The 21,488-nt window shown below is 29.4% G+C and overlaps 9 protein-coding genes across 9 annotated transcripts; 4 read left to right on the top strand and 5 right to left on the bottom strand. All coding sequences in view use genetic code 12, as the record gives it.

Moving 5' to 3' along the window:
- Positions 1 to 450: 450 nt before the first annotated feature.
- Positions 451 to 939, top strand: CD36_72170 (cyclophilin, putative; the record flags this gene model as incomplete). The annotated part of the gene is made up of 1 exon (XM_002421390.1): positions 451 to 939. One exon carries the CDS (start codon positions 451 to 453, stop codon positions 937 to 939), a length of 489 nt encoding a protein of 162 aa, XP_002421435.1.
- A 1,094-nt stretch (positions 940 to 2,033) lies between these two features.
- On the bottom strand, positions 2,034 to 2,507 carry CD36_72160 (conserved hypothetical protein; the record flags this gene model as incomplete). Its single annotated transcript, XM_002421389.1, has 1 exon — positions 2,034 to 2,507. The coding sequence occupies one exon, from the start codon at positions 2,505 to 2,507 to the stop codon at positions 2,034 to 2,036; it is 474 nt and encodes a 157-aa protein (XP_002421434.1).
- A 774-nt stretch (positions 2,508 to 3,281) lies between these two features.
- CD36_72150 (conserved hypothetical protein) lies at positions 3,282 to 3,698 on the bottom strand (the record flags this gene model as incomplete). Its single annotated transcript, XM_002421388.1, has 1 exon — positions 3,282 to 3,698. The coding sequence occupies one exon, from the start codon at positions 3,696 to 3,698 to the stop codon at positions 3,282 to 3,284; it is 417 nt and encodes a 138-aa protein (XP_002421433.1).
- A 1,415-nt stretch (positions 3,699 to 5,113) lies between these two features.
- CD36_72140 (conserved protein involved in exocytic transport from the Golgi, putative) lies at positions 5,114 to 7,450 on the top strand (the record flags this gene model as incomplete). Its single annotated transcript, XM_002421387.1, has 1 exon — positions 5,114 to 7,450. One exon carries the CDS (start codon positions 5,114 to 5,116, stop codon positions 7,448 to 7,450), a length of 2,337 nt encoding a protein of 778 aa, XP_002421432.1.
- A 177-nt stretch (positions 7,451 to 7,627) lies between these two features.
- Positions 7,628 to 8,830, top strand: CD36_72130 (tRNA (guanine-n(7)-)-methyltransferase complex subunit, putative; the record flags this gene model as incomplete). Its single annotated transcript, XM_002421386.1, has 1 exon — positions 7,628 to 8,830. The coding sequence occupies one exon, from the start codon at positions 7,628 to 7,630 to the stop codon at positions 8,828 to 8,830; it is 1,203 nt and encodes a 400-aa protein (XP_002421431.1).
- A 115-nt stretch (positions 8,831 to 8,945) lies between these two features.
- On the bottom strand, positions 8,946 to 13,724 carry CD36_72120 (multidrug/metal (cadmium, mercury, and arsenite) resistance protein, putative; the record flags this gene model as incomplete). The annotated part of the gene is made up of 1 exon (XM_002421385.1): positions 8,946 to 13,724. The coding sequence occupies one exon, from the start codon at positions 13,722 to 13,724 to the stop codon at positions 8,946 to 8,948; it is 4,779 nt and encodes a 1,592-aa protein (XP_002421430.1).
- A 461-nt stretch (positions 13,725 to 14,185) lies between these two features.
- On the bottom strand, positions 14,186 to 16,462 carry CD36_72110 (vesicular transport Sm-like protein, putative; the record flags this gene model as incomplete). The annotated part of the gene is made up of 1 exon (XM_002421384.1): positions 14,186 to 16,462. The coding sequence occupies one exon, from the start codon at positions 16,460 to 16,462 to the stop codon at positions 14,186 to 14,188; it is 2,277 nt and encodes a 758-aa protein (XP_002421429.1).
- Positions 16,463 to 17,887: 1,425 nt separating this feature from the next.
- CD36_72100 ([nucleotide sugar/triose phosphate] transporter, putative) lies at positions 17,888 to 19,126 on the top strand (the record flags this gene model as incomplete). Its single annotated transcript, XM_002421383.1, has 1 exon — positions 17,888 to 19,126. One exon carries the CDS (start codon positions 17,888 to 17,890, stop codon positions 19,124 to 19,126), a length of 1,239 nt encoding a protein of 412 aa, XP_002421428.1.
- A 168-nt stretch (positions 19,127 to 19,294) lies between these two features.
- On the bottom strand, positions 19,295 to 21,388 carry CD36_72090 (GPI-anchored aspartic protease, putative; the record flags this gene model as incomplete). The annotated part of the gene is made up of 1 exon (XM_002421382.1): positions 19,295 to 21,388. One exon carries the CDS (start codon positions 21,386 to 21,388, stop codon positions 19,295 to 19,297), a length of 2,094 nt encoding a protein of 697 aa, XP_002421427.1.
- Positions 21,389 to 21,488: the final 100 nt, after the last annotated feature.

The raw sequence follows: 21,488 nt of genomic DNA, 5'->3' as shown, positions 1-21,488 counted from the left end.
TAGATTTACGTTCAGATTTCACCCCCACAATTCATCAACAAAGTAGTCAGACACAACAACAACAACTATGAGGTAATGTGAAAAGTACTTTTCTTTCGGACACGACACGACACGACACGACACTACTTTCTTACTCTCTCCTCTAGACAATCTTCCAGCACGTTCTATTTCACCACTTCACACGACCTTCAATTCGGGAGGCGAAGGAGAAGTTAATTTAACACCCCCTTAAGTTATAGAGAAACGACGTATGTTGTTGTCCGACAAAATGCTCAACATCTGAACAGCAATTTGAAGCAAAAAAAAAAAAAAAAAAATTTCATATATATCTTCGACTTATACTCTTCTTCTTCTTCTTTTATTTATTTCTTTCTTTCTTTCTTTCTTTTTTACAAGTTCAATTGTTACTTCAAATAACTCAATTGCTACCAAAGATCATAAAAAAAAAACATGTCTACCGTTTACTTTGATGTCTCCGCTGATGGTGAAAGATTAGGAAAGATCACTTTCAAATTATATGATGATGTTGTTCCAAAAACTGCTGAAAATTTCAGAGCTTTAGCTACTGGTGAAAAAGGTTTTGGTTACAAAGGTTCTATTTTCCACAGAGTCATCCCTCAATTCATGCTTCAAGGTGGTGATTTCACCAACTTTAACGGTACTGGTGGTAAGAGTATTTATGGTACCAAATTTGCTGATGAAAACTTTGTCAAGAGACATGATAGACCAGGTTTGTTATCTATGGCCAATGCTGGTCCAAACACCAATGGTTCTCAATTCTTCATTACCACTGTTCCATGTCCATGGTTGGATGGTAAACACGTTGTTTTCGGTGAAGTCACTGGTGGTTTAGATGTTGTTAAAAAGATTGAATCTTTTGGTTCTGGTAGTGGTGCTACTTCTAAAAAGATTGTCATTGAAGAATCTGGTCAATTGTAAGTAAAGAATTGAAAACAAGAAAAAATGAGAAAAGTAATTTAGTAGGTTACCCTATTGTAAAAAAGTCTTTATAGCTTTTGTCAAGAACAACAAAATAACAAAATAACAACCAAAAAAGAAGTAAATCTAGTTAAATGAATTTATCAACACCTGAGAGAGGCAATGGCAAACCCAAGAGAATGTGCGTGTGTCCAATGTCCGAAAAATAGAATTGTCTTGTTTTGAAATTGTTAGGGAGTTTGCAGTTCATTTGCAACCACGTTCCTTTTTCTCACTTCACTGTCACCAAACACATTATTCCAAAACCATATCATTTCTAATGCCATACCTGCAACTTATAACAGTCAAAGTACCATTAAAATGTAAAGTTGTCTTGTGATATTTTATGTGTGTGGAATAAATATTATTAGTCATTGACTATATCAAGTTTCAACGAGGGGTCAAACACTTGTTATTGGTGGTGATGATGGTGGTTTTACATCAGAACCTAATAACAACAAAGAGTATGAACAAACTCATCATTATACAAAACAACAGTATGAGTACTGAAACATTCAAAAACAATAAGTCCAATTTCCCAGAAATGACATGTCCTAGTAAGTCCCCTTATTCTTTCATTCATTTATAAAAAACGGACATTGAATAGTCAGTAAAAAGAAAAGACTTTTATACCCAGTACAGATTACATTTAAAAGCAGTGGAATCCAAATATCAAATCAAGTTATGAAATATATGCAACTTATCAAGATTAGAAAACTGATTTCAGAATTTCCATGCCAATTAATGCATTGATAATAGAACCGACATCACTGGTAAGATTTTTACTGAAGATTATGCTGCTGTCCTGTCCTGTCCTGTCAAGTAAAAGTAATAGAATTGAGAGATGACGAGTGAGAAATAACCTGAAGTTGGCTATCATTACCTTAAACATATTTAATAGTCTTTTTGCAATCATAAGTGATCATTTAATATAGTTTTAAATAATAGCACATATTCTTCAATTGTCATTTAACGCGTAAACAATTATATATATTCAATACAACGCAATAGAAAACGACTAAAATGATAATGTCAAAAACCCTTCTCTAAAAAGTCTAATAAGCTTTTGTATGTGCCGGGGGTGGACCCTCGGGTCTGGAAAATTCATCAGAATTATAGCCTTGTTGAGAATTATAACCTTGTTGTTGTTGTTGTTGTTGTGGATTATACCCACCATATGATCCTTGTTGTTGTGAAGTTTCAGGATAAGCTGGAGGAATATATCCTGGAGTAGCTTGTGGTGGTAAATCATTATTCCCATTATATCCTCCTTGATATTGATATTGATTATTATTATTATTATTATTATTATAATAAGCTCCATTTGGTTGTGTACCAGGATTATTATAAGCTACTACTTTATTTTGTCTTCTTCTTCTTGATAATAAAAAGATCATGGCAAAAATAGGAATCAATATTAATAACCATAATAACCATCTCCATCTCCACCAACCGGAACGGTTATAATTATTGTAATATACAACTCTTTTAATTAAACTTTGGGTATCAATATTATCTGGTAATAACATAATGAAGTAGGGTTAAAAAGCTAAGAAAAGAAAATGAAGAAAAATGTGAAGAGAAGTTTGGTAAATTTCATTCATAAGTTATTTATATATATTATATTATAATAGAAATAGCAAAGATTAATGACTGTTACTAACCTAAATGCAGGAAATTTTAACTTTTAACTATGGAGAAAATTTGGCGAGGCTAAGAAAAATGGAATAGGAATTGCATTTACATTTGGAATTGAAATTAGGTGGCACACAAGTTTTTGAATAATTATGTGTCATTTGGATTTACAATTTATTAAATGTATTTACTACCAAGCCTACACCAGAAGTTAGTGGTCAACTTCCAACAACTTGAAAAAATTATACTAAAGAGCAATTAAACAATTATTATTGTGGATGAGGACTATTAATTAAATTTTTAAGGTATATTCACTTGACATATCCTAGTAAGATCATTATAACTTCTATCAAGAACAAAAATAGCAATCAAAAAGAAATGAATCCAGTAAGATTAGTTTAAAACAACAACAAGCAAGCAAGCAAACAAGCAAGCCAGCTTCTGAGTGATAATGGGCAAATCAAGAGAGAAAGAGACAAAGAATGTACGTGTACAATGTGCTAAAAAAAAAAAAGACTGAATTGTTTTCAATTGGAATTGTTAGGAAGTTTGCAGTTAATTTGCAACCACTTTCTTGATTTTTTATCTGTCAACATAAACAATCATATACTTAATAATAATAATAAAAAACGACTAAAATGATAATGTCAAAGCCTTTTTTTAACTGTCTATTGAGCTTTTGTATGTGCTGGAGGTGGATCTTCCGGTTTAGAAATTTCTCCAGAATTGTAATTCCCCAGTTGTTGCGGATTGTATCCTTGTTGTTGTGAAGTTTCTAGATAAGCTGGAGGAATATATCCTGGAGTAGCTTGTGGTGGTAAATCATTATTTCCATTATACTCTCCTTGATATTGATTATTGTTATAATAATAGGTCTGATTTGCTTGGGGATCAGGGTTGTTATAAGCTACCACTTTGTTCTTTCTTGCTCTTCTTGATATTACAAAGATGGTAACAAAAACAGGAATCAATATCAATATCCATAACAACCATCTCCATTTCCACCAACTAGAATAGTCATCATAAGTATAATATATAGTTCTTTTGATTAAACTTTGGGTATTAGCACTTTCTGGTAATAACATATTTAAAGACAAGTAATCTTAAGTACACGAGAAACGAAGAAAAGGAAAAAAAAAGTGACGTGAAGTGAAGTGAAGTGAAGTGAAGAAAAGATTGGACAATTTAGTAAACTATATATAGACAAACTATTAAAGGATTTTTTTTTTGCTAAATGTCATTTCAATCACAGATATTAATGATAAAGTATGGAAAGAACTGTATCAACTATGAGGGGGAAAGAGGGTGGGAGGAAGATCTAAATTGGTGAGTCTAAAAAAAGCAACAGAATCTAAATTGAAATTGTCTATCTCAGTTAAAACATTAGTGTCATTAATTTCCAACTCATTCGTATTTCCCTAACAAGACTCTTACACTACGAGTCTAATAAATTGATTAATTTATAGTGCAACACTAATTATCAATTATCTTTGTTGTTGTAGTTGTTGTTGATGAGGTAATCAATTATTATTACGTAATCCATTTTTCGCAATTACTTCGTAAATTGTTTAATGTTAATATAGTAATCCAACACTTGAAATTGGGAAACTTGTTTAGTAACATTTTTACTTATTAGAGTAATTGATAATATCACAAATTACTTTTTGAAAATGTAAAAGCCCTTTATTAATATAATTACTGGGGAACATAACCAAATAATTCAAAACAAAAAACAAGTAAACAAACCAATAGTTGTTGTACCTGACGAATCTGTTAGTGTGATGTATCAGGATTACATAAACACGCCCTACCACCACTAGCTACTAACCACATCACTAGGGATAATTTCTGGTGTGTTGACTATTCTTGTTTCAGTAGTGGTGGCAGAGGAGGAGGAGGAGGAGGAGGACCTTATTTTAGTTTTCGTCTATAAAAATTGTACCTGGGTACACTCCTCATTAAATCAACATCAAGATACATTAGTTTACAGCTACAACGTTTATTATTGCTTGAAAACTAATAAATACTGTTGATACGATAAGTCAGCCTTAAAGTGAAAGCACACCCTCAATCATTATTTTTTCCTTATAGAGTGAAAAAGGAAGGGACGAAGGGAAGGAAATTCAAGTTTGAGACGTGTAATTGTTGTTGTTGTTGTTGTGGTTGTCCCATACACACATACACAATAGTAGTAGTAGTAGTGTAGTAAGAAGAAAAAATTCTTACTTAACTTTACCACCCATTTAGTAACAAAACACGAATCAAGAAAAAGAAGAAAAAGAAAAAGAAAGAGAATTCTTAAACAATACATTCTTTATAAATTAACAACAAGGAAAATACCCACCACTTCAACTTCGTTTATTCTTTAATAACAAGAGGATTCATTAAAGTTTTGTTTCTTATTCCAAGTTTTTATCAATTTTCTTTGAGGAAAGGGGGACGACTTCATTCTTCTTATCACACATTTGTTAGTTTTATAGTATATTTGTTGCATATCTAAATGAGTTCAGATAATTCATTAGTGGAATCAGAATCCCTGTCAACATCAACACCGCAGAAACTGCAGAAACGACAAAGCTTTGGATCATCAGGGTGTGATTTACGACCACTTCGATTAACTAAACAACGTAATAGAAACTCCACCATTTCAACATCGTCTAATAGTCCTAGTGGTACTCCTACAACTCCATCGTTTGATTCACCGAGTAGAAAGGGAAGTTTACCCAATGAAGAGTTTCATTGTCGACCAATTAGATTGGGGAGAAATACAAGCACCACTGAAGAAAGACACAATTCGGTATCTTCTACTAAAAATAAACAATCAGAAATCAAGAAATCAATTGACGAAGAACTACTGACTACTGATTCACATTCATCATCATCACACCTGTCGAAACGACAACTGTTTGATTCACAACGAAGAAAATCAGATTCTTCCAATTCATTAAAACGAAGATCTATTCAAATTAAAAACCTTCCCATCACTTCAACTACAACAAGAAACTCTTCCAAACGTGGCAGTGAATCTCAATATGATGATATGATATTTGCCATTTGTTTAGTAGATTTCCATCATCAAAGAGGCCCAGAAATTCAATGGTGGAAATCAAATTATCATCCTGATTACAAACCGGGTTTGTTTAGAAATATTCCATTTCAAGCTCTTCCTGATGGGTCACATTTATTTGAAGAAACATTTTCAAATTTCAATTTAGTTTATGATTTTGATCAAAAACAATCCATTGATGATTTTAATGATGTCAATAACTTTAAAGGAGATCCTAGACATTTGAAAACATTATTTGGATGTTCATGTGTAAGACAAGTTAAAACTAGTGATTTGACAGAAGAAGAAAGAGAACGCAATAAAGATATCACCAGATCTATTGTTCAAAAAGCCATTGTTGTTATTACTCGGAAACAACCTATATTCACCAAAATCAAAGATAAATTATCTATAATAGCTAAAAGTTATTTTCAACAAGAAACTTTTGATAATTTTGAAATTTTAGAAAATTTATTTGAAAATTTAAATGGTCAATTTAAACTTGTTGATAATGAAATGCATACAGAATTGGAACAAGAAGAAGAAAATTATGTGAATCTAAATTTGAAATCCACGGTAGCGAAATTTAGACTGAGGTTTTTAATTATATTCAAGAGTTTATTATTGGAAAAGAAAGTTCTTATATATTCAAATAATAATCTTGAAGCACTTACCCAATTTCAAAACAATATGTTATCATTAATGCCAAATTTAATAAACAATCTTGATGATTCTGGGTGTCCACTTATAGATTATGCTGAAACTAATGGACCTTTATCAAAACCCCAATCACTAAATACCACTAATAGAGTATCTATGTTGCGATTTTTTGGATTGCCATTACAAATATTCAATACAAAAAATTCATTCTGGAATCCATATTTACCTTTACAACAATTGGATGAATTGGCCGTACAAAGCTTTATGATTGGATGTTCAAACCTTTTATTTGTCAATCAAGCCACTGCTTATGGGATAGATGTACTAATTAATTTGGATACTAATGAAGTTACTTATCCAAAAGATTTATACCCAACTGAAGATTTACAATTGAGTTCACTAGATAAAAAATTTATTCATCATTTAGTGAATTGTGATCAAACCACTACCAAACATGATGATTTTATTGGTAGTGACGATTATATACGATATAAGTTTGAAGATTATTTAAATTCATTAATATCTACCATGAGATATAATCAATATTCAGAAAGATTTGGACAACCACCACCAGGGTTTAATGAAGCTAGTCATATAACAGAATTCAATATCAAATTTATTGAATCATGGAAAAAAACTCAAAATTTCAAAATATGGAATATGATGGCAGATGAATTTATTTTCAATTTTATAGAACCTAAACATACTGCCCTTGATTTGAAAGATGAACCTTATTCCATCAATAAGAATATTTCTAATTTCTTCAATAGTTTCAAGGCAAAGACTACAGCAACTATTACAAATACAAATACATCCCTCAATAATGATCAAACGATTAAAGCTCACAAGTTTATTGAGGATGACAAAGATAAAAATGAAGAGGAAGAAGAAGAAGGCAATGATGAGAATCAAGATACTATTGATGAACTTGTCGCTGGGTTTGAAAAAGTTGCACCTGTAACAGAAGATAAGTCCACAGGGCACACAGCGTCATTGTCATCGCCTAAAACCCCAAAATCAATTACACCAACAACATCTAAATCAACTACTCCTACGACTACAGCTAGTACTGAAACTATTGGTAAACGATTGTCTACTTGGACAACAGGATGGGGATTTGGAAAGAAATAGTGTGTGTTTTATTTTATTTTTTTTTTATTTATAGATTTTGTAATAAATGAAAAATGAAAACTCCCCCATTCGAAAGACTACATATATAGAGTAAAGAAAAAAAAAAAAAAAATTTTTTTTTTTGAAAAATCTAAAACTTCATGATGAGCAGCATCTTAAACACCAACCCATCCAATTATGAAACATCCATTTCAGATATTAACAGCTAATAAAAAAGGTACTCATATCTTTGCAATTGTGAAGAATTATTTACAAGTTTTCGATATTTCTAATGGTTCAAAAGTAGGTGAATGGCAAGATACCACTGAAACAAATCATCCTAAAGTTCAAATTGAAAAACGTACTGGTAGACAAATATCAACACAACAAATTCATAATCATCTTAGATATTTAATTCTTACTCCTGATGAAACTCATATTATAGCATCAACTGATTCTGATAAATCAGTTTTAATTTTCCATATAGATTTTAATCAATCTAATTGTTTAACATTAAGTAAACGTCAACCGATTCCTAAACGACCATGTTCTATTACTATTGATCAATCAGGAAATGTTGCTATTGTTGCCGATAAATTTGGTGATGTATATACTGTATCGATTGATTCTAATGAACCAATACCGGAAAAAGATTTACAACCAATATTAGGTCATGTTTCAATGTTAACTGATATAACCATGGCAATTCATAATAATAAAGAATTTCTTATAACTTCTGATCGAGATGAACATATTAGAATATCCAATTATCCTAAAAGTTATGTAATAAAACAATTTTTATTTGGTCATGATGAATTTGTATCACAATTACATATCCCGGTGTCATATGATAGAAATATTTTGATTAGTGGAGGAGGTGATGATTTTATAAATATTTGGAAATGGTATGAAGGTGAATTAATAGAAACTATTGAATTAAGACAATATATTGAACAATATTTAACAAAAGATCATCATTTACCACCAATTAGATTTAGAACTGAAACTTCACCAAAAGAAATATCAATTGCTAAAATAAGAACTTTGAAAATTGAAACTAATCAATTATTATTAATTGTTTTAGTTGAAAATACTCCATTATTATTAGTATTTAGTCTTGATCTTGATGATTCTTTCAAAGCTAATTTTTTACAAAAAATCATTATTGATGATGGTGATGAATCAATTATTGATTTTGCAATTGCTGGTAAAACAATTGTCACTTCTTTAGAATCAGAAAATTCTATAAAATATTTCACTTTACAAGAAGAAGGAGATGGAAGATTTTGTGAAACTAAAGGACCAAATATTGAACAATTCATTCCATTTGATGTTGAACAAAAACTGGATTTTCAACAATTATACACCATTTTCCAATTAAGAAAAAGAAGTGACAGTTAAAATAATATTGTACTACTACATATACATTTTCATTTTCTATATATATACTTTTTTATTTTTATAACAACGATTGATTGATTGATTGATTGATCGGTGTGGTTTAGTTTAATTTGGTTTAGTTCAACTCTTCTACCACTTTAATTTCATCATCATTTATAAATCCACCTTGTTCACAAAGAGCATAAAATAATGAATCCTTCTTCTTAAGTAAATTTGAAGGAGTATCAAATTCAGCAACTTGACCTTTTTCTAAAACTAATATTCTATCTGAATCCAAAATTGTATTCAATCTATGAGCAATAGTAATAATAGTTTTATCTTTAAATTCACTTCGAATTGTTTCTTGTAAAATTTGATCAGTTTCAACATCAACAGCAGCAGTAGCTTCATCTAATACTAAAATATTGGAATAATTTAATTTCAATAAAACTCTACCAAGACACATCAATTGTCTTTGACCAATAGATAAATTAGCTCCACCTTCACTTATCTTAACCAATAATGGATTTGTATTTGAATTTGTATCTCCTTCTTCGTCATTTTGGTCATTGTCATTGTCATTGTCATTATCACTTTCTCTTTGATCATACATTTTCAAAACATGATCTTTCAAATGTGATAATTCCAAAGCTTTCCAAATTTGATCATCAGTATATTCATCAGTTGGATCCAAATTCGATCTTATTGTACCTTCAAATACTTGAGAATCTTGAGGGATGATCGATAATTTATGTCTTAAATCATATAATCCAATTGATGATGTATCTATACCATCAATATTGATATTACCATCAAAAGCTTCAATTATTCTGAACAAAGCTAATGTTATGGAAGATTTACCAGCACCAGTTCTACCAACAATACCAATTTTTTCTTTTGGTTTAATATCTAAATTAATTTTTTTCAATACTAAATCTAATTCAGGTCGATATTTGGTTGAATAATCAATAAATTTGATTTCTCCTCGTTGTGGCCATTCTTGTGGTGGTCTATGATCAGGAATAATCTCGGCAGCTTCAGATTTCAAACGAGAATATTCTAAAACTCTTTCCACAGAAACAATATTGGTTTCAACTTCTACTGTCATTCTAACAATCCAATTCAATGATTGAGTGATTTGTAAAGCATATGATACCGATAAACCAACTAACCCGGCAGTCAAATGACCAGTTTTCAATGTTAAAATAGATAATCCAGCAGATCCTAATATAATGATCGAACCTAAAAATTCTAATCTAACTGCTAACCATCTATTGGCATTAATAGCAGGATGATAAGCACTCATATTTTTGTCGACTCTTGATTGATTTAAAAATTTAAATCTTTCTTCTTTACCATAGGCTCTAATGGTGGAAACCCCAGTTAAAGATTCTTGGAAATTAGCAAAAATTGGTGATCTAGAAACTGAATCTAATCTTCTCAATTCTCGAGATGTTCTTAAATAATATTGTTGATAATAAATGTACAAGACCCCTAATGGCAAAATAAAAAATACAAATTGCCAAGTAGAAAATGAAATAACCACCAAACTAAGGAAAACTTTAATAGAATTACTGAAAAACATGTTGAAAACTCTACCAATGACTTCATCAACTTTATAAATATCATTAGAAAATCTATTCAAAACTCTACCAATTGGAGTAGTTTCGAAAAAAGTCATGGGGGCTCTAAGAACACTAACAGCCATACTATTATGTAATTTTTTCGAACCTTGAATAGTACAAAATATCCAAAGATAAGTATTTTGAATCAAAGAAGCTAATGAATATCCAATACCTAATAAAAAGTAAATCCCAAGATATTTACCAACATCAGGATTATAACCATATTTGGTATTGATTTCTGACCAATGTTCTAACCAAAATGTCGAGGCAACATTAACCAAATAAGACCCAAGGGCAAACCCTAAGAAAATAACCACATTGATAGGACCACATGCTTTAGCATATTCACGATAAACTTCCCATTTGACTTTACCTTGTTCAAGATGTTCTTTTCTAGCTTTAGTGTCTTCATCTTCTTCTTCTTCTTCTTCTTCTTCTTCTTCTTCAGGTTGTGATGCATTTGATCCAAGTTGACGTTCTTCATCAACAACTAAAGAAGCTTCTGAAGCTCTTCTTAAACTTTCAACTTCTAAATCACATTCTGAATCCAAATCATCTAAATTAATATCATCTTTAACCTTGATTTCATCATTGGTGGCTTCATTATCAATTTGAGTTGAAGGAGTAGGAGTTGGAGAATCATCTTTTTTCTTACCAAAAGATTCAATTAATTGACGGATTTTACTAGATTCTTGTTTCATAATATCATCATAACTTCCTTGTTCCACTAATCTTCCATCACTAACCAAATTCAAAGTATCAGCAATACTTAAAACTTTAATATTATTGGTGGCCAAGATCTTACATTTAGATTTAAGTAATCCATTTGGTCCTAAAACATGATCAGTCAAATGTTTACCTACATGTTCATCAACAGCACTTAATGGATCATCCAACAAGTATACATCTGCTCGAGAATAAACTGCTCTTGCTAATGATAATCTTGCCTTTTGACCACCAGAAAGTGAAATCCCTTTTTCACCAACTTCAGTTTTATCTCCTTTAGGCAAAATACTTAAATCAACTGTTAAAGCACAAGCTTTTAATACAATATCATAAAATTGTGGATCATATCTATGACCAAATAAAATATTGTCTTTAACGGTACCATTCATAATCCAAGGTACTTGAGAAACATATGCCACTTTACCATGTAAATTCACTTCACCATCTAATTTATATAAATCACCCAAAATGGCTTGAATAATAGATGATTTACCTGAACCAACTTTACCAACAATACAATCTAATTTCCCCTTTTTACAAGTTAAATTGATATTAGAAAGAGCAACTTTATAATTTTGTTCACCTTTTACTTTTGACCATAAAAATGTCCCATTTTTAATAGAAACAGCAGTATCACCAATATTTTTAGCTTTTGGTGATTTAATAACTGCATCATTTTGTAATTCTGATCCAGTTAAAAATTTAGTTAATCTACTAATAGCAACTTGAGCTTCAACAACATTGGTAATAACCATAGGAACAACAGCTAATGGGAAAGATAAAAGATTAAATAAAGATAATGCTGGGAAAACCAAATCACTTGATAAAGTTTTATTTTGAGTCCATAAAAATACGGCAAATGTAGAACAACTAACCAAAAATGGAGCTAAATTCCAAGTGAAATTAGATGAAGCCATAAAAATCCCCATTTTTTTCAAATTTTTCAATTCTTTTTCATTTCTAACATAATTTAATTGTTTTAAATAAGGTTGTTCCCAACCATATAATTTTAATGATTTTATATTATTTAAAATTTCATTAATTAATCTTGATCTTTCATCTTTATATTTCATTTGTGTTTTTTGTAATTTTTTTTGAGTTCTAGCAATGATAGCATTTAAAGGAATCATAATTATCATTATGGCTACTCCAGCCCACATGGCATTACCAATTAATTCATGTAATGAATATAAACATAAAATGATTTGAAATGGACCCGACCAAATGATTTGTAAATTTTGTACCAAATCTTGTAATCTTTGAACATCAACTGACATTAAATTAACAATATCACCAGTGGAAGATTCTTGTTTCGATTCATTTGATAATACTAAAGATTTATTATAAACAACTGATGTCAATGATGATTTAATCTTCATTCCTAAATCAAAAGCTCTTTGGAAATATTGATGTAAAGATGCAGTTTGTACCACAGAAACAATAAACATCGAAACAGCAATCATTAAACCACGAGTTAAAGGTAAAGGATCACCTTTTTCTACTGAACGAGAATAATCATTAACAAATTTAATTAATAAACGTAACAATTGTGGTTGAACAAAAGCTAATGCATCTTGAGCAGCTTTGAAAACCCCACCCAATAAAAATTGACCACCAAATGCTTGAGCAATAGCCAAAGTTAATGATTTATTATTAGTAGATTGAGAATTCCAATAATGATCAAAATCTTTGGTAGTTTTATTAGCTTTTAAAGATTTAGGTAATGGAGGTAAATCTTTTTCAGTTAAATATTTATGATAACCTTTTTTCATTAATGCCCCCATCCAATCAAATGTAATTCTTGAAAAAACATTTGCTTGATCAAATGGAGATTCTTTTAAAAATCTATAATAATTATTTAATGGTTGTATTGGAATCAGAATTTCCACAATCAATATAATAAAAGAATTAATTGTTGATAAAATGACAAAATTTCCAAATAAATTATTGATATTATCTCTTAAATAAAGATTACCAATTCTTGCCAAATTTAAAATAACTTGAAATAACCAATAAAATAATAATATTCCATTAGGAATAGTCGATTTGAATTGTTCTAAATAATGAATACCAAAGGCAACTATTGTAGCAATTGAATTAAGAATTAAAGAAAATTTAATTATACCAATATCATTATTAAATACAAAAATTAATCCTATTTGGAAAAAAATTTGAATTAAAATTAAAAATAATTTCAAATAAAAATTCCAATTAATTCTATTACCAACAGTTATTTTTTTATTTCTAAGATAAGAAATTTGATAAATTCCAATTAATATCATTAAAATTGCTGATACACCAAATAACCCTCCTTGTAAAAAACAAGGAGTCAAATCATTATATGTTGAAGATAAAGGACCCCAACCATCTTCTTGAGTATTACAACTCAACCATCCTTGTAAATCCAAATGTCGAGATGAACTATTGTTGTTGCTTACAAATTCATCAAAAGTTGTACTCGATTGTGATAAGGAAGATAATAATGGAAGATGATTAATATAATTCCAACTATTAAATAAATTTGATAAAGATGATGATGATGATATCACTTCCACTTGTTCCATGATTTATCCTTTTTAATTGTATTTCACAGATATGTAGAAAGAAGGAATGAAGGAAGGAAGTATTTGATTTTCTGATGATGATAAGGGTTGTAAAAAAAAAAAAAAAAGTAGAAGAAGAAGAAGAAGTTACGGAAATAAAGATGGCTATGAAAAAAAGAAAAAGGGGGCGATGTATGCGCGACGATGGCGGCGGCGGCGGCGGCGGTTGAAGCAAAGAAGCAAAGAAGCAAAGAAAATAAGGCGCCTACCCTATATGCAGTCCTGCTGACAAATGATGATTTTCCTCTTCTTCCATCGTTTAATTTCAATTTGGTGAAAGACTCTCCCCCCCCTCCTCCAACCAGCTTTTATTACTTAGAGACGACTAACTATTCTTTGTTTTACTATATATATTATATTTAAAAAAATATAGACTTCATTTACAATATAGAAAATGTCACCTCCCCCTTCGTCTCTTACTTTTATTTGAAAAACTTTTTCAATCTACTCTTCTTTTTCTCTTTTGAATCAGTAGTAGATGTAGGTGAATTTATATTATCAAGATTTCCTGAAGTTTGTCTTTTTTGATAATGAGAAGGAGCTTGTTGTGATTGTTGGTTTCCCCCATTATTACTCTGATACATAAGTTGTTGTTGTTGTACTTGTTGTTGAAATTGATTTTGTGGAGATTGGTTAGTGATTTTCGGTTTGGGTATTCCATCTTCGAAAACATGCAAGGGAGGATCAGTTGGTTTATTTAATTCTTTATAAATATTCAAATCTAAATTTTCTGGATTTTTATTTTTATCAATACTTTGTAATCCTATCAAAAAATCACGAGGTTTTAAAATTGATTCAGAACCAATATAAAAATCTTTGTTCATAGTAGATGATAATTCATAAATCGATCTGATTTCACTATATGTCATTCCACCAGCAACAAAACAAAATATACGTTGTCTATTTTTAACTTGTTGTAAACCCAAAGTATTTGTGGTTCTTGATGAAGAAGATGAGGATGCCCAAGCTGCTTTTATTCTTGGGTTCCGTAATGAACCACTCGTATGTAAATCTTTGCCACTACCACTACCACCACCACCACCAGAACTAGAAATACGAGCATTATTTGTTGGTATGTCTTCATCTAATGGTTGATCTCGAAAATATGGGAACCATTCTCTATCTAAAGAATATTTACCGGCATTTTGCATAATTCTTTTGATACCAGGTGTAAATCGTGAAGTGTTATAAGTACCTTCATTATTAATAACATGATACATTTCTTTATGGAATGGTTTATCTTTAACATTCTTTTTAAATATTTGAAATCCTAATTTTTCAACATTATTAAAACATTTTTCTACTAATCCAGTAATATATTTATCATTAACCCCAATAAATCGAATCAATTTTTCAAAATCAGCCCTAATTAACCCTCCTCGATAAAAGGCATATATTAAGACAAGTCTCATTTTATCATTAATATGCAAATCATCTCTGGCCAATAAAATTATCAAATCATCATGTAAATGTTTATTTCTTTCACCTTCAAAACTAACTCCTTCAGCACAACAAGTTTGTTCAAAATCAGCGGCAAATTCTGCCAATTTTCTTGAAGCATTAATATCAAGACATTCATCAATCAATGTTTTGTGTAATGTCAATTGTTTACGTTCCTCATCAAATCCTTTTAAATGAGCAACAATATACATAAGATCAGAAGAAGTAGTTGCCTTTGATCGATCAATCATTAAAGGATTATTCTTAACTAATTCACTAATTTTATTGAAAATTAATTCTGAACTTTCAATAATATGTAAATGTCGTAAATTTACCCAATCTTCATCATTTTCATTTTCCAATTTACTTTCAACTTCAGTTATTTCACCTTTTTCATTTTCTGATTTATATTTATATTTACCAGTTCTTTCTAAACTTTCAACAATATCCATTGCCATAGCTTGATAAGAAAATTCATGTAATAAGGGGGAATATAAATCCATAGTTCTATCAGTAATCAATAAAATTGCTCTTGGTTTAGTTGCCACTGATGGTGGAGGATAATTTTCATTTAAACGACAATAATCATCCAATTGAGCTTGGAAAGCATCAGCAATCAATTCAGGTAATCTTTTGGCATCATAATCACCATCTTGAGGATTATAAAATCGAATTAAAGGATATTCTTCCATTGATACCACCAAATTTAATAATGCATTGGCCACTAATTGAACTTGAGGCATGACAAATTCAATACAATTGGGATTATAATAAATTGGCATTGAATTAGAAGTTTTATTATCGACTAAAAATACTTTAGTTTCTAAAGCAAAATAATTGGCATTTAAAAATTCAATATGTTTATTAAAATAATTTAATACATTTGATTGATTCCAAAATTTTTTAAGCCAAAAATCTTGAGTTCTTGAATCTTGATAAATTGGGAATAAAGCAATACCATTTTTATATTTTTTTGTTTGAATATCACCAATAATACATTTTAAATTATAAATATTAACATCAATTAAATATATTGCTGTCATAAATGTACCTTGTCTTCTTTTACCATCGATTTTTTCAATTGATGCAACAATACGAAGTAATTCTTCTTTGGTCAATACATTATATAGTACTGATTCCATTTTATCATCAATAATTAGATTATATAATTGTCCTGGTTGTTGGATCAGTTTAATTTTATTCAAAATATAATCATGTTGAATATTTAATAATGAACAAGGATCTTTGTTTTTGGACATATTGAAATGCTAAAAAAAAAAAAAAGAAAGAAAGAAAGAAAGAAAGGGGGGGATAATATAACACTTAATAAATTATACTTGGGAGTAGGAGTAGGCGTTGGAGTTGAAGTTGGAGTTGGAGTAGGTTTATGGGTTGTTTCAATGGATGGTTGGTTGAAATTGCCAAAAAAAAAAGAAACTGAATGATTTGAAATTTGTCGATTATTGTTTTTTATTTTTTTTTTTTTTTTGGTTGTCTCGTTTGTCGCCCTTGACGGAGGGGGGAGGGGGGAGGGGAGGATGGTGGGAGGATGGTGAGAGGATGGTGGGGAGGGAGGAAGGGTAAACTATTTATTACAAATGACAAGTGATAATGTTTTAATTATTAAACAAGACTATTCTTTTAATTTCTATGAAACAACAAATTGATTGATTGATTGATTAAGAAATTCTTGATAAAAGAAATTGTTGGTTGTATTATATATGTATGTATGTATGTATGTTGTTTGTTGTCAAGTTTTGTATTGCTGCTGGTGATGCTGGTGCTGATGCTGCTGTCTGTCAAATTTTCTAATAATTTCCCTAAAACAGAAATTTTTGTTTGCTTCTATTAAACATCTACTAACTTCTATTACTAACTTCTATTACTAACTTCTATTACCACAAAGGATCTAAATGGAAGTTCAACTATAAATTGAATGATAATCAACAATTGATTAATCTATAAGCAGTCTTGTAACTACTTATTAGAGTTGGTCTTTCTTTTTTTGAAACACCCTTCCCTTCCCTTCCCTTGCCCCCCCCCCCCCCCAAGAGTTTATATTTGAATTGTTTCAATCTATATAATCCCTTCCATGAAAAAAAAAAAAACAATATATAACACAACAAAAAGAGTATTTTCAATTCGAGAGAGAGAGATTATGATATCTATGTATAATTGTAGTTGTTTCGAGGTTGTTCCCTATCTTGATCTCTTCTTCTTCTTGTTGTTGTTGTTGTTGTATGGGTGTGGGTGTGGGTTGCAATACGTGTTGTTGTTTAATTATAAATTGGTGGTTTGTTGTTTTGTTGTTGTTTTGTTGAATCAAACAAAAAACAAAAGAAAAAAAAATTTCCTTTTATATTTCTTTCTTCTTTGTGGGTGAATATTTCAAACTACTTAATTAACTAACAAATTCTTCCAATACCAATTCCAATTCCAATTCCACCAACCCTTCCCTTCCCTTCCCTTCCCTCAATTTCAATCACTTATTAAAGATTATAATCTGGTCAGATGGGAAACTAATCTACTACTACTCCCGCCCCCCTCCTATTGAACAAAATTAAACAAATTACTAGAGTGTACCTTTTTTACTTCTCTTTATTCATTCATTATCCTCTCTGGAACTCCACCTTCCTATCAACAACAACAACAATAACAACAGTCCCCCAAAAAAAAAACTTCTCATGCAACCAACCACATCTGAGGAATCTTCAGGAGTATCCACTAGGGAATCTTTTGAATTTGAAATTGAAGATGATTCTCTTACTAATAATTCAACCCCTTCACGTGTATCAATATATGGTTCCAAAACAATAGAATCTATTATTTATATATTAGGATGGTATTTTTTTTCATTATCAATCTCCATATATAATAAATGGATGTTTGGATCAGGTTTAGATTTTAAATTCCCAATTATTATAACATCATTCCATCAATTATGTTTATGTATATTAAGTTGTGTGGTATTATATTTAAAACCTAATTTACGTCCTCTTCATATTACTAATGTTTCAACTCCAATTTCTACTAATGGAATTTCTGGTCAAACATTTAATAAATTTTTACAAAGTTTATTAATGGATTTCCCAATTTATATTAAACAAATTTTCCCTTGTTCAATTGCTAGTGCTGGTGATATTGGATTAAGTAATGTATCAATTTCATTAATCACTTTATCATTATATACTATGTTGAAAACTTCATCATTAATGTTTGTTTTATTATTTGGACTCTTGTTTAAATTGGAAAAATTCAATTGGAGATTGATTTTTATTGTTGGTATAATGACAATTTCAGTTATAATGATGACTGATAAACCCCCACCACCATCACCACCACCACAACAACAACAACTAGCCATAACAACAGAAGAAGAAAAACATACTAATAATAATAATCAAGATTTTTCCTCTATTGGGATTTTCATGGTATTATTGGCTTCTATGTTGAGTGGATTACGTTGGTCATTTACTCAAATTTTATTAAAGAAAAATCCTTATACTCCAAATTCTATTAGTACAATTTTTTATATATCACCAGGAATGTGTATAATTTTATTTCTTTTAGGATTAATATTTGAAGGATGGACAAATTTTATTAATTCAGAAATTTGGATAACTAAAGGATTATTTACTACAATAATATTATTGATTATACCAGGAATTTTAGCATTTATGATGACTTTATGTGAATTTAAATTATTAACAGTTGCTCAAATAATTACTTTATCAGTGGCAGGAATTTTTAAAGAATTATTAACAATAATTTTAAGTTCAATTATATTTGGTGATAAATTAAGTTTTATTAATATTTTAGGTTTAATATTAACATTTATGGATATATTATGGTATAATTATTATCGATATTATGAAAATGAAGATAATAATAAAGCTACAATAAGAGAAGATTTGGAAAGGTAAGATAGGTAGATTGTCAAATATAAGATATAGTTTATTTATACAAAATTTTTTTTTTTTTATTTATTTTTTTTTCCATATGTAAGATTATTATGAGGAAGGGGTGGGCGGGGGGATCTATAGATTTTATAATTTTATAATTTTGAAATAAGTTTTGACATATTACATATTTTATAATAGTGTTACCATAATAAGAAATATTGATATAACAAGTGATGTTATTGTTGATGTTGATGTTGTTGGAAATTTCATTGATCCAACTTCCATATATTTTATTTTACCATGACCATTCAACAAAAAATTTGCTTGTCCTTTACTTGTAGATGTTCCATTAGCTGCACTTGTCGTAATAGAAGTCAGTGAATCTCCATTTAAATAAATCAATCCACTCTTTATAGTGGCACCACTAAATCTAGCAGGAATATCCAAAATAACTGTAGCTCCACTAGTTTGACTAAGTGAAGAATACAAAAATGTACCTTCAGTTGATTCACTATAAACTGTAGCAAAGGGGATTTTCCCTGATTTAATATAATCAATTGATTGACTACTACTACTACTATTATTATTATTATTATTAGAATTGGTGATATTTTCTAATTCTCCAGTAAAAGTATTATTATAAACTTGTTGATTTGAAATTTTTTCATCATTAAAAATATCTTGTTTAGTAATTTTTAAATATTTATTCAGATTAGCTAAAGCAATTTTTTTACCTTCATTATCAACTGCCAAATAAATTTGTTTAAGAAATGATAATCCCAACATATTATAACCAGTTACTGAACTAGGAACAACTTTTAAAATACAAGCTTCACCACCATTTTCAAAATTTAATGAACTACCATTATATACTGCTCTACCAATAAATTTAGATATAGGAATTGATATTGATAATCCACCAATATTAATTTCAATGGCAGCTTTAACATCAAGTAAAGGATAACATCTAACTAACCATCTAGTTAATTCACTTGAATAATAAGCTCTAGTTTGTATAGCTAAATTGATTATAACATCTAAAGGTAAATAAAAATTCGATGCTCTTGAATCAAGTATAACTGGAATTTGATCATTATTACTTTTCATTGATAATTTTTGTTGAGAATTTAAATTCACCATTAAAATATCATTTATTTGAATTATTGGTAATATTAAATCAAATAAATCTTGATTTTGTTGTTGATGATTAATATTATATCTAAATCCATTATGAGGAATTATATCAAATTGATAAAAATCTCCAATATAATATTTTTTATTAATTATTCCTGGTAATAATTGAGCTATAGCAGTATCAGAATTATTATCAGAATTATTATTATTATTACTAAACCATAATGAATAACCTGGTGATTCTATTATACCTTGATCAACTAATGAATATAAAAATCCTGAACCTTTTGGAGTTCCAGCTAATCCTAATCCTCCAACTAATGCATTAGTATTATTACTATTAAGAAATGTCATATTTTTAAATTCAAATTCATCACCACAAGTTAAATTAAATGATAAATTATCCGTAACAAATTCTCCACTAGCTTCAAGCAGATTTAAATATGGTATCATATATGATTCATAATTTTTAACATTTATTCCTGAAGTTGGTGATTCCATAAATTTTGATTCTGATGATGTATATACTCCATAAGATGCACAAGTTAATGGTGAATTATAATTTATGGTCGTCGTCGTCGTACCCGTATCCGTATCCGTATCCGTATCTATATTGGTGTTGGAATTTTCTAAAAGATCATCACAATTGGGGAAATTATTTTTATTCATTACCCAAATTTCTGGTTGAATTAAATCTAATCTTAATTGAATATCTTTATTATTACCAAATTTAAAATCTCCATTATAAAATGTATCATTAGGTGGAATAGTAAATAATAATTTAAATAATGATTTATCAATATTATTTTCACTTATAGCAGAATTAGGTATATTAGTAGTGGTCAGATCAATTTTACTATTAATTGATGTTCCCTTTAATTGAGTATCTTGTGATTGTGGTGGAGTTGTTGGTCTTTGAAGAGTGATTTTTACTATATCATTAGAATCAGTAGGTGATTTACCAGGTGATTTTTTCGTATCATCAGGTTTTGCTGTTATTGATGTTGTTATTCCAGCTTCCGGAGCAACCACTATGGCTGTAGTTTGTTCTTCATTGGTAACAATTGCTGTTTCTACTTGAATAGAAAATAATAATAGTAGTAGTAGTAGTAGTGGTAAGAAATATAGTAGTGGTAAAGGTCTATTCATTGTTAAGTCTGGGTTTGTTTTCTTTCGGGTTATGATGGTTGATGGTTGATGGTTGATGGTGTGGTTTTTTTTTTTTTTTTTTTTTTTTTTTTTTCTTTCG

Source organism: Candida dubliniensis, chromosome 7, assembly GCF_000026945.1.
Source record: "Candida dubliniensis CD36 chromosome 7, complete sequence".
NCBI classification, from domain to species: domain Eukaryota; kingdom Fungi; phylum Ascomycota; class Pichiomycetes; order Serinales; family Debaryomycetaceae; genus Candida; species Candida dubliniensis.
The sequence above is the reverse complement of the archived record's forward strand: the minus strand, read 5'-3'. Positions and strand labels throughout refer to the sequence as shown.